The 13,196-nt window shown below is 44.2% G+C and overlaps 1 protein-coding gene across 1 annotated transcript in view; it reads right to left on the minus strand.

Annotated features, from left to right (window-relative positions):
- Positions 1-4,585: 4,585 nt before the first annotated feature.
- The window catches only part of antxr2a (ANTXR cell adhesion molecule 2a), a 59,127-nt gene continuing 50,516 nt past the window's right edge, over positions 4,586-13,196 (minus strand). The window contains exon 17 of the mRNA XM_029511460.1: positions 4,586-5,104. Within this exon, the coding sequence (XP_029367320.1) occupies positions 5,066-5,104 (39 nt within the window). The 3' untranslated portion in view covers positions 4,586-5,065. The remainder of the gene's footprint in view (positions 5,105-13,196) is intronic.

Here is a 13,196-nt window from a genome sequence, read left to right on the forward strand (position 1 = left end):
GCGACATCTTTTGGGTAAATCAGCTACTTTATTCTCCTCTCAGATGTTTTTCCATCTCCAAACTATTTTGTTTGTTTAACTACGGCCGTGTGTCTCTATGTACTGAGCCCGTTTACATATCACTCGATGTATAAGCTGGGATGGCAGGATGGTATATAACGGCGCTTCAGCACGTCCATATTTAGGAACAGAACGAAAATGTGTCAAGAAAAATGTTTCAAGAGTTTTTTTTTTTTTTTAATTTTATGTCCAATTTTAAGATTTGCGGCTTAATTTACTGTTTTATTCTCCAGAAGTTGAGCCGATATTAATACACGTTGGAATTATTTTGTTTAAATTGTCTTTTTGCAGTTTCTTTGTCATGTGTTTCTGTATTTTCTATCATTCAGTAAAACTCTGGCTGTGTTATGTATTTGGATAATCAACATTTATCTTTTATTAATGCGTGTGGTGAGTATTTTTCTACCTTTTGTTATTATTTTATATTTAAAAAGTGCAACGTGGACCTTTCTGCAAAATAATCCATCTAATGGAATTACCGAGCTAGCCTGTTAGCTGAGCCGTTAGCTCCGAGTTCTGATGGTGAGTTAGTTTTATGTGAGGAATCGAACCTAAACACCGCAGTTCCTCCTACGTCCACTAGAGTGCAGCTCCAAGAGTTTACAGCCTGCTACGAAGCTAATTTCTTCCTCCACTTATGAATTTTTAAAGCACTCATCCAATGTTTTATTTGAGCTTAAAGGTCTGTAGACTTGTGGGCGTGGCCTTTTTGAGTGACAGAAGATGGTGACATCACAAAGGTAACGTCCATCTTTATTTCCAGTCAACGAAGGAAACTTATGTGGAGCACCTTTAAATGTTAAATGGTTTATGGCACCGACCTTCAGTGTTTGGTCGAACACGTACAAATGAACTTCAGCGTCGCAACCAACCCGTCTGTGAGTTGTGTGTCTGGGCAGCGGTCGCACAACATGAAGAATATGAAACTCACAAGAGTCGAGCAGATATTTGAGTAAAGCCTCGATTGTCGGTTGCGTGACGGAGAGTCACTCCGTCTGTATTTACTCTGATTTCTCGGCTCAGCCTGAGTCACTGCAGACTTTCTGGTTTGGTGCAGCTGTTTTAAGAAAAATGTTTGTAATCAGGAGACGAGAGAATGAGGTGAAGCTTTTTTTTTTTTCTTAACTTTCTGGTTTATTTTGATTGTTGAGTTGTTTGGTAATTAATACATTTCCTTTAATTTGTCTGTGTGAGATCAGTCGGAAAGATACAGAGCTTCTTTTACATTTCATCATTATTATTATTATTTTTATTTGATCGGGATGTATAGAGAAAGATGGAAATGTAGGAATGTGTGTAGAGTCAAACCAGAGGCCAGGACCAGGACCAGGGACTCCACCGGACTGTTTACACTCACATGGTCGAGGTCATATGAGTTTTATTTTTATATTTTTACTTTAGTAAATCAAACGGGAATTTTACTTTTGGCAGTTTTTTTGTGTGTAGTTTATTTATATAACTGACCTGATGAAAAAAAAAAGACATTTCTGGTTAAATGGAGTCTGATTGTGAAGATTTCAGAGTCTTTACAGTTGATCTGGAATGGAAACCTGTTTGTGCATAAACCTTTGAAAATGGAAGCATAATTAAAATATTATTTAAAACCTGAAATGCACCAAACTGGAAAAATCCTAAAATCCTCATGTAGCTCAGTGGAGATACGTCATTTATTTCAACTGCAGCTTTCGTTTTACACTTTTTAATCATGTTAAGTTCAGTAAAAACTAGAAGTGAAACATTTCAGTATTTAACATCTCACTGCAGCCTGGAAACTGTCTGTGACCTCTGACCTCGATTCTGTACATTTCTGCGTTTTTTATAGGGACATCCAGTGAGCGAGACCAAACCTGGTCATGCTGATTTTATTTTAAATCAGTTTCTGACGATGAGACGAATTTAAAACGAAAGTCTGAACATCAAACAAAGAGACTCCGCAGGAAGGGTTACTGTATGCACACACACACACACACACACACACACACCTCAGCTGGCATCTTGTCACAGCATGCAAATGTGGATAAAGCAGAAGGTGTATGAGTGCATATTTTTACTAAATGCAAGACCTCATTTTTGGGGCGTTGAAAACCTTGGAGGGATTGTGTGTGTGTGTGTGTGTGTGTGTGTGCGCTGCCTCCGGTGACTGACTTCACAGGGGGAGAGGCTGCACACTGTCCACTGCTCTGTCCACACACACTCCGTATAATCGCGTTCCCTGTCGGGCCCTATAAATCTGTAAGGTCCCAATTAAAGATGGCCTTCAGCGTGTCCGCCCCCACCAGCACACACACTCACACACACGTGTTAAAGGGAGGCAGGGAGAAAACAACAAAAACAACAAAAACATCGCTCACTTTTCATTGAATGTATATTTGACACAACAGGGAAACTATAAAACAGTAACAGGAATAAAAAAACAGTGTAAAACTCATTCCAAAAAAAAAAAGAAAAAAGAAAAAGAGGAGCTTTGCAATCAAAGATTTTTTTGTTTGGTTACAACTCACACGTTTGTGCAGCCGGTGTGAGCTGACCCTGGACTCAAAGGTGCTATGTGACTATAAAAAGATTAAAAACTGTACAATATCAAAAGATAATAATGATAAATTATACAAGAGATGAGCAGAGCAGAGAGTTGTGACTGCAACCACATTAAAGCTACACAAATTTATGTCGCCGTGCATCAACAATTGTGTTTTTGGTTTTTTTGTGTAAACTTAAATAGCATTTAAACTGTTAAGGCTGAAAATCAGGGCTGACGTGAATAAAAAATCAAATTTAGTAAATTTCACAAGTGCAGAACAATAAAAATTGTTTTCAGAAATGTACAAAAAATAACTTTCATTTATTTTTTTTGTATCTACATGAGTAATGCCACATGGTGAGGGACACATGATGTGGTATATAAGTTTGGGGGGGGCTCGTGTTGTGACTGCCATGTAAATATCTCATTAGTTCGGGTTAATAACGTTCCCGTGCTGCTGGTTGCTACGTGAAGATGACAGGATCTAAAACATCCACGGTCCTCCAGAGAGTGGCCTATTAAACATTAGCCTGCAAAATTATGCAAGAGGCTAAAAGTGTTTAAGTCGGACATAAATACCAGGGCTGGAACTCCCCCACTCCTCCCCCTGAGGATTTGATTTGGAATTATTTATGTTCCTCCGATTGTGGGGGGGGGACAAAGGAATAATTAGACGGCCATGAGCTGCCCGCTTCGTGCACGCGCTCGATTGCGAGCCGCTCGCCCGTTTCCCCTCAAACTTGATGGTTGTTGAACTTATTTTTAGTGTCATTTGATAAGCTTCCCTGCCTGCACAGAGACATCCCACTGACCCAGCCACTGGTCATTGTCTATACCGCTTCCCGTCAAAGCCGGCGCGCTTTGTCAGGTTTCGACTCGAATATCCATTTCGCGTCTGAAGTACGGTATCCGAAGTGACTGGATCATTCGAGCCTTTTTCTTCAGCTGCTGCCCCCTTTTCCTCCCCCCACAGTGTTTCCGCTCACACTAACATCATTTGGGATTGGCGTCATGACAGCGCGCTTGAGAAATCCACAATATTCATATATATAAATACGTATCCCTGGCTTTTTGGGGGGTTGAGGAAGCTGGGGGTTGTGGAGGGGAGCAGGGGGGTAAATAATTTCTGGAAATGAACAATACTTATCCGTCCATCGCATCCGTTGCTTTGGGTTTGCGTTTTGGACGCGGCGTGCCGTCACCGTGGCGTGGTGTCCTCCTTTTTTTTTGTCTTCCTGTGAACATCGCGGTTGTAGGTCATTCAATGTCAAGAGGCATAAAAAAGAGACAGCCAGGTCTTCACAGGCTGCTGCTTGCTGTTGCCTTTAATTATTTTAATTAAACTTTGATATTCTGGTGCCGAGACAAACTAGTGAGTTGTGACGTGGCAGGGACAAGGCCCCCCGCCAAACCAACCCCCGCCGCCTCCTGAGGATTGAGACGGTGGCGGGTCCGGGCGAAGAAGCGAGTGCTGAGGCTCGCTGGATCTATATGTTAGAAGTCTTAACTGATGGGCCTGTTTATGGGCAGTGATGTGCTACGCCTTACTGAGCAGAGAGCAGACTGAGCTGAAAACAGGGGCACCAAAAAAAAAAAACAAAAAAAAAACACCAAGCGCCATGTCAAGGTCTTAAAGGCATCAATCCCTCAAACCTCGCTGGAGATCATCCTGGTCAGGAGGCTGTCCTGCGGTCGAATAACGCTCTATTAATTTCCTTGTCCCGGGCGCATAATGAAAGGAAGGTGTCTTCAGAGAAAAAAAAAAAAAAAATTATCAAACTAAAGGGCAAAGTCTTGATGCCTTCCAATACCTTGGGGCGTCCTGTCTACAATTTGTCATGCGTGTGCACTTCTCAGTGTTAAAATGACAAGATAAGCCGGTCGGAGGGCGGCCGCCAGGCATCCGGCTCTGCTGAAGTTGGAGAGGAATCGTGATGAGACATTGCTTCTGCACTCGTGAGGCCCGCTGGGATTATTCCGACTTTCACGCCAAAGGCAAACGGCCCCTTTCCCCTCCATGTTTTTCTTTTCTCTCTTTTTTTTTTTTTTGCTTTAGATAGCTTCCGTCTGTGTCCATGAAAATTTGGTTTTTCACAAGAAGGCACAATATGGTCGGAATATGTTAAGACTTTGATGAGCACGGGAAGCTAACTGTGTCTGAGCGCCCCCCCCCCCCACATGCTGGTGCTTTTACTTGAACATATTTAAATAAAAATTAAATTAAATTAAAAAACAAAACAAAAAAAAGGGGGTTGGTCGGAAGCAGAGGTAAATAGAATAAGTTAATACGAACATTTCACCCTGTGGTCTGCGAGCAGAGAAACTTTGTGAAGCAGAGTGAACAGATAGTGGTTTTAGCTGTAGGATTACAGATAAAACAAAACAAACAACGCCCCCCCCTCAACAAAAAAAAAAAAAACAACCTGAAATTCTTCTCTTGTCCACAGCGATCAGCACATGTTGGTTTCACACAGTCATCCTTCTCTTCTACTGATGCGGCACACGGTTGAAATTTATGCACCGACCCTGAAACAACAGAGGAGACAGAATTAAAACTCTTCTTCCTTCATGATAATCTCATTTACATCCACGTATGAGGTTTTTGTTTTTTTTTTTGACTCTTTGATGACAGATGTTTATATGAAAATAAAAACAAAAACTATTTTCACAGATGAATTCTTCATGTTTTGGATGGATTAAAGGAAGAAGCTGCTGCGGCTCCTCCACTTTCTCTCAGTGACGTCTCCCTGTGCACAGTATTAGTGTGTGTGTGTGTGTGTTTGGGTGTCGAAGCAGCTGTCTGAGCCTCTGAGTGCAGCAGCAGCCTGCTCACCAACAGTGGGCCGACTGGCACCAAGAGGGAGCTCTCGCACAGCGAATCCCCAGCAGCCAGTCGGCCTCCAACCTCCACCGCTCGCTCTTCCTGTCGCCGTGTTTACAGCAGCTTTTCATCAGCGCTCACCAAGATCCTGATTCCTACAGCTGCAGGAGCAGAGAGCCACAAACCAGGACTCACTCCGGTTCATACAAATCCTGATAGATTTCCTCTGTCAACAATCAGAGCAGCGCCAGATTTCCCACAATGCCCCTGCCCTTCCCACAGGTGAGAGGTGAAGTTTATTAATGTGAACTGGCCCTTTAATGTGCACCACAAACCTCCAGCAGAGGTGAGGAGAGAAGTTTGAACCAGGAAAGAAACCTCCCTGCTTTTAACTTTTAATTGAATTTCTTCTCATGTGCACGTGTACATGACAAACACAACGAAGATCAACGAGGCTGCATCCAAAATAAATCAATCCAAGTCCGGTCCAAAATAAAATCATCAACTCTCAGCGAGTCTATTTCCTCAGAAAATCAAAGCCACCAGACCAGATCAGAACCAAACCCAGATCTGATCCTGCGGCATCACCTCACAATTATTTTATTTTTTCTTATTTTTAAAGTGTGAGGATTTACTACGTTGGTTGTCATAGTAACAACAGACCATGACGTGATGGAAAGTTGCATTTCTCTGTCTGTAGCTGCTCTCGACAAATTCAGCCTCTATAGTTGAGGCTGATTTTAATTCATTGCTCCCCTTTTGGTGGGGAATGATCATCCCGGCTGGAAAAATAACTGAATCACTGAAGCAGCGTTTCTGCTTTTAATCTCCATCTTCGTTCATCGCAGCTCGACCGACATGACTGCGGATGGAGAAACAGAAGTTCTGATATTTACTTTGTGAATTGAGACGAAACGATTTGTGGCCGAGAAGTTTTCACTCTGACAAAACACGCACATTTTAGAGCTTCACAAAAAAGGCCTCAACATGGCCTCCCATGCAGGGGATCATGGGTAAAAATGACCATGAGACGTTGGCAGCCGGCAGCCAGCGCTCGTACAGTATCCGCGCTACAGTCTGGCTCGGGAGCAGAAGTGTGCACGGACCGACTGTGATGAGGGCTTTAGACAAGCTGGAGAATCTTCCATTTCTCATTATTTGGCAGGGCTGGTGGTTGTTTGGTGGAGGAGCGGGGGCTTCTCTCCATTTCTGCATGGTAAGCCCCTCGACGTGTACCCTCTGCAACTAATCTCACACAGTCAACAAATAAGGCACATCAGATGCTGTTTTGGCCGCGGCCTTCAAAGCGGCTAAGTTCAGTGGATTTTACGGGTTTTACGGCACAGGGGGGCGGAGGGAGCTCTCTGCAGCGGCAGAATGGTGAGACGAAAGCTGGGGGGGGGGGTATGGTGCGAGGGTGAAGCAGGTGCGGCACAATACGGTCAAACCCATTCCAGCTCCCCTGCTCCCGGATGAGCGGGGCCTGACTTGGCAGGGAACGCCGCCTTGTAACTGGGCCATGTTGGAGAGACGGAAGCCCACCTGTGCCACCCGGAGCGGAGGAACAATAGTCTGAATATGTCAGCACGGAGCGTCAGTGAAATCTCATCAGACAGACGTGAGCGTGACTGCGGATGGACGGGTGGATGAGTCAGGTGGTGAGACGGAGAGGTGAAGAGACAAGGGGAGGGGGTGAGGTGGCGGTCAGAGAGCGGCGTGGACCTCCAAATGAAGACTTTGATTAATCAGGTTCATCACAGACGGCGAGCGCGAACTGAAGAACAGAGACACAGAAAGTGTTGTATTTTCATCATGTCTGCTGAAATCAGTTATTGAACTGTAATCATTAATTCAACACAACAAAGAGATAAAATGGTGCCAAACGGGATTCGTGCTCCGTTGTCTCCAAATCCTGCTCCGCTTATCTTTTTGAAAGGCGCTGTAGTCCCAGCAAACCGAAGGACGTCTGAAATGATCCTTCGGTGGCGTGGAGCTGCGTGTTGACAGGAACCTGCAGACGTCCACGTTTGCCCAGCGACAACATGTTTGGACTGTTGGCTTGTAAGTTGAGGCAAAGCTCCAAAGTGTGTGTTTGTGTGTTTGATTGTCCGGCGGTTTTTACACCCTAAACTGAACAACTGGTGACTATTTGGCTGTTAAACTTTATTTATTGTTGCACTCTACACACTTTGTTTAGAGGGACAATGTCCACACTGTTTGTCCAGAAGGATCGATGTTTAGAGGTCTAATATTTTAACTGATTTGAAGTGTTTACATCCATAAAAACATATATTTATAATTTTAAGATCACACTTGAAATTAAAAAACTCCCATAAATACACACATTGAGTAAATTAAACTTAGATATAGACAGCTCCATCATTAACTTCGTAGATTACTTTGCGCTCACTCTCAGTGTGTAGCTGAAACAACACAAAAACTTTTAAAAAGGTGTCATATTCTAAATTCTGTGTTTTATTTAACCAAATCCTGCTAAGTGTGGTCCAGGCTGAGACCGGTGACATCACAAAGTTCAGGTTGGTGGTTTTAAGGCTCAGCTTCTGAACACACAGCTGGACCACATGGAGGTCTGCCTTTAGACTGCTCATTTCCTCTCTCCAACGTGTCATTTGGAAAAAGTCTGCTCGAGTCAACAAAAGCAGAAAGTTTGTGTAAACTTGTCCTGTAATGTTAGTGTTAGCTCACTAGCACAGGGGTGTTCAAGTGTGCCAACTGGACAGCCACGCACCCGTTTAAGAGTCTCACCTGCAAACAATCCTCCCCTTGTGCTGGAAAACAAGCTCAAATGAACAATGAATTATTGGTTACATGGACATGGTTGAAAAGTTTGCTTGAAAATATTTAGATCACTCGAGAAGCTTTCAGTGAGCAGGCAAAAGTGGCAGCTGCAACTGGACACGTCCAAAGAAGCCCAAAGAGAACATTAGCCAGTCGGTATCTCGGGGGGGTTTAGTGCAGCGGCTCCACGGTGGACGGCTCCCAAACTGTCGGTTCATTTCAACACATTTAGAAAACCTGGAGGTCACCGCCTCGCCTCCTGGGATCTGATCCAGAGAGTTAGTCCAACCCTGCAAGTTTAAGTGTTTAAATTTCCGTCACTAATTTAATCACTAATGGAGCAGATGTCGATCATTTATGAGTTACACAAAACTAGAAGTCAACATTAAGTTGCCATGTGTTTGCAGCTCGGAACAAGTTTGAAATGAATCTTCGGAACAAATTTTTGAGGAACAAATATGAGAGAATAAACACAGCTGATGACGAGTTCGCTCCCTTCCAAATGTTTGCACTGGCTTGTTGTATTAATCGATCCGTATAGTTTGTCACATTTACAATATCAAAAGCAAAAAAGAGAAAGAAGAAAAGATTCACGAAAGAAGCATCTATTTAGGTTACAGAACGAATCTCCCATCTGGACTGTAGTGCGAAAACACTTGCAAGCATGAGAGTTGTAATCCAGTTGCAAGATGCTTATTTTGCAGTGATAAGCTGCAGGCTTTGAAAGATTTTATCACCAGAACAGACACTTTTTCCTCCCCACATTAGAGCTTTGCAGCTATACAGTAGCTTAGTTAATCTGAGGCTTAGTTAATCCAACAGCAACAGGACAGGAGCACTGCAGCAGATCATCAGCACATTACTGCTCTGCTCCGTCTCCACCTGAGCAGCTTCCACAAGGTTTCTAAAAGAAAGAGGTGAGCTTTCTTCAAGTGCACTAAAAACACGAAACACAAATACAGATGGTTGATGGCCAAGGAAGCTAAATGGGCTCATCCTGTGTCAAACTAGAGATGAAAGGGAAAAGTGAAACTTTAAAACTGAGCTGATTGTCATATTAATCCTGAAGGTGAAAAGGCCAGACGCAACTTTGTTCTGATTCATGTGGGTGCAATCGGCCAAAGAAATGTGAACCGTTCCTTTTTCAAACCCTCCATCCAAGTTTAAAGAAATAAATGAGAGCACACCTCCACACGGCGTCGTCCTCCCCTACGAGGTCCTGCCTGTCGGGCCTCAGCCACCAGACATGTGTTCGGCTACACTCCGCGTTCTAGGCCACATATTGAACAAATTAAAAGTTCAAGTTGGACGGAGAAGCACAGCTGCACGGGGACGAGAGAGAGAGCCAGAGTGTGAGCAATCCTCCCTCCACGAGGCTGCTGGCCCTCTTCACGCAGCCCCTCATCCACACACACACACACACACACACACACACACTGCCCACACAGCGCTGCCATCTGGCCTGCTGGGAAATCAGAGCCACCTGAGACTCGGCCAAATACATGATGCTTGCTGACAACTCAGGCATTTCTTCTCATTGTAAAGAGATGAATAAAGATTATACAGGCACATAAGGTACATGGGAGGAGAGCATTTAGAAAAAAAAAAAAAGCAGAAACTCCTCACACCACTGTGAAGTTTAGCACGTGTCCTCGAAGACGAAGGGGAGGAAGTGGCGCCGTTCCACGTTTAGCTACGAACGAGCCAGTGCCGCTTTGACCCCAACTTTAGAAGGGGTTTTATTTCCTGATGTCCCGCTCTGTGTCTGACCTGTTCATCCCACAGGTCAGGACTCACGGCCTTGATACAGGAAAAGAGGGGAACAAAAACTGTTGCTACAAAGATGGCGGATGTTGTCATGGTTTTCCTCATGGAGCCCACAACAGACTGCAGTGCGGTCCAGAATACTTTGGTCACATCACCTCATTGTATTTTTTGACAGTATATCATTGAGGAACTGGAAACAGAGAGTCTCTGTGAAATGGCCAATGGCTGATATGACTGAATTTTATTTGTAAAGAAACAAATACTGGGTTGCTGTGAAGCCACTGTGGTGAATGAAAGGGAAGTGAGACAAGAAGTAATCCGAAGTATGTTCAAATCTAAAAGAGCTGGTGATGCAGGCAGAAACATAACCCTAACCCTAACCCTAAACCCAACATCTGCAGCACGATGTGGGTTCTCACATGCGGCACTAAATGTTACCATCCAAATGTATGATGAGGTATTAAAACAAGAAAAAAGCTCCGGTATTCATCTCGGGCCTTTCAAACGACAACACTGCTTCCCGTTGTGGAGCGTCGGTGTGAATAAAGTGGTGGATGATGGGTAACCAGAGTCTGACGGTGACTGGACTGACCCTGAGAGCAGAGGGGGTGTGAGCGACAGCTTGCAGTAAAAAGATAAGCTAGCGGGCGGCAGCATATGGTCCGCAGACTGTCAGAGAATCGCTGGCTCCTGTTTCCTACTGACAGGAGAATCTTTTACCGAGTTGGAGAAAATAGAAATGGAAAAGTAAAAAGGTCAGGTCATTTGGTCCTTTAGTTGGAGTCCGATGGACATGAAGGATATCAGATCTTTGTTCGCTCATACGGCCCATCGTCGTGCACGAAGCTGCCGGCTGAATGTCTCAAATTTAAACCAACGCAGCAGCTCCTGACTCTGTATCAGCTGGATAAGTTCTACCTCCTGAAGCTTGAACAAGGATGCCACAGTACTGTAGGTGCAGCTGTTTCCTGCCTGGGCCTACTGCTTTCTTGCCTGTTTCCTCCTCCTCCCCTCAAACAACCCCCCCACTACCCTCTCTGGTTTTGTCAGAGTAAGCGCACATCATTGGCAGCTAAAAGCTCTGGGCACCGTCCCTCTGGTTGTTCCAGAGAAATGCCAATCGTTTTGGCGTCGACGGGGCCCTCACAGACGGTGCAGGAAGGCACAGATGGCACTAATGGACGCGCAGAATCCAACCGAGGGACCGGGACAGAGCCACACCGGAGCGCCGTCCAAATAACTGTAGTGTGAATGTACTGTATGGCCAACGCGCCGCTCTGCTCTAGCGGGGCCGATGCCACGGCAAATGCGGCATAAAGAATTTAAAACGATAAAATAATCATAAGAGAGGGAGATCGTGGGAGGATCGGCGTGGAGCGGTGCCAGGAGGATCAGACAGAGGAGAGATTGTTCTTGGGCTGAGATGTGCTGAAGTGATTTAGACAGGCCTCCTCCAAGTCAGCCCACTCCAGTCAGACAACTGGGCTTCCAGCTAATGAACTGAGACACTCAGTCTGTCAGGGATGAGCCGGTTTACGGGCCGCACCTTCTCCCGGTACAATGACACTTTTGTACGACGTGAAAGCCAGCTGATAGCCCGCTTCATGACCTGCGAGGCGACAGACTTACATTAAGACTTTTTCCTATTTCTCACCCAAATCTTTCCCTCCATTTCCCATGTGATGCCCACATGGTGCAGATTTTCAACATTTGTTGTGTAATGCATTCACAAAAAAAAAAAAAAAAAAAAAAAAAAAAAAAGCAACAACAACAACAAAAAAAAACAACAACAACAACAACACTTCTGTCTCCTTTTAACTAGTAGTGCTAAACAGATGCTTGTAGGAAGAACGAGTCGCAGCTTTTGGCGGCGCGAAGAGGCCACGCGAAACCTGTTAGGAGCTCCGTGTTCTTTTGGTAGAAAGTTTCGATACTTCTGAAGGGTCACAACACCTTAAGTTTGAGCCTTTTGCCACCTTCTGTGTGGTTTCTAAAAATGTGAGCGGCATTCAAGGCGGCGTGGAAAAAGCAGAAAGGTGGGCAGACTGGAATCGGAAAATTATAGCGTGACATTTTCGGAAAAAAAAAAAAAAAAAAAAAGCTTACATGGATAAAAGTTTCTCAGGCGCTTGTTGGCAGCAGGAGGAGAACCCAGCGCAGTTTTACGGCAAAATTCAACACACAACATAAAAACACAAAAACAAGATGACGAAAGTCAGATGTGAAGCAGAAGCACCTGCAGTCGGCCAAAAAAGAAAGAAATAAAAAGCCAGTTGTGCGGCGGACACACAGCTGCTGAGTGTCCCAAAAGCTCAGATCTGCAGTAACGTGCAATCCTCAACAAGCACTCGGAACACAAACCAAATTTAAACCGAGGGAGGGGGGGCACTTGTTAATTTTTCTTCAGTGTGCCACAGTGTATCAGCATTTACAAAGAGCCAGTGGGCTCATCTGTACTTTTCAATTATGCGTCACGGCCGTGGCGGTCCTCCCAGCGAGGCCCCGGAGAGACGCCACAAACACTCAGAACCGCCACCAAAAACATAAGCTCCCATCACGTCTGCAGGTCGCGGCTCCACAACGAGTGTCTTACGCTGCACTTTATTTTTCCTTTAATATGTCACCATTCTGAAGGAAATGGACTGCAGGGTTGTCACATACACACCGATGGCTAAAAATGTGGATTGTTTGTTAATTACATTTGTGGAGCAAACAATAAGAGCAATTGGAGAAACTGCCACAGATGAAACTGTAATTTGTTCCTCTTTAACATCTTCTAAAATGTGAAAATGAGCGTCTGCATCATAAACAATGTGTGTGAATCAACCGGTGCAGTTTAAATGTGAGGTGTAAGTCACACACACAAGCCCGTCCTCGTGATGGAAGCAGCTAACGCCGCGCTGCAGAACCGGTTCATTCAGACGTGTTTATTAAAAGTAAATCTTTTCTTTTCCGTCACATACTGCCGCAGAAAAAAAACAAACAAACAAAAAAAACATGAAGAAGAATTTCCACTTCATCCACTAAGCTTAATTTTAATGTAATTGTGATGTAAAAATTAATTATTTCTGTTACATTCCTACACAATTTGTCTGAACCGTCAGACGAGCGCTTTAAGTGTTAAAGGAAAAAAAAAAAACAAAGAAACAAACAAACAAAAACCCAAAACTGTTTCTTCCCAGATTTAAATATGTTTAATATCCACTTGGGCTAAACTTTGTCGCCTTAAAT

The sequence above is a fragment of the Echeneis naucrates genome, chromosome 9, assembly GCF_900963305.1.
Source record: "Echeneis naucrates chromosome 9, fEcheNa1.1, whole genome shotgun sequence".
Classification (NCBI taxonomy): Eukaryota; Metazoa; Chordata; class Actinopteri; order Carangiformes; family Echeneidae; genus Echeneis; species Echeneis naucrates.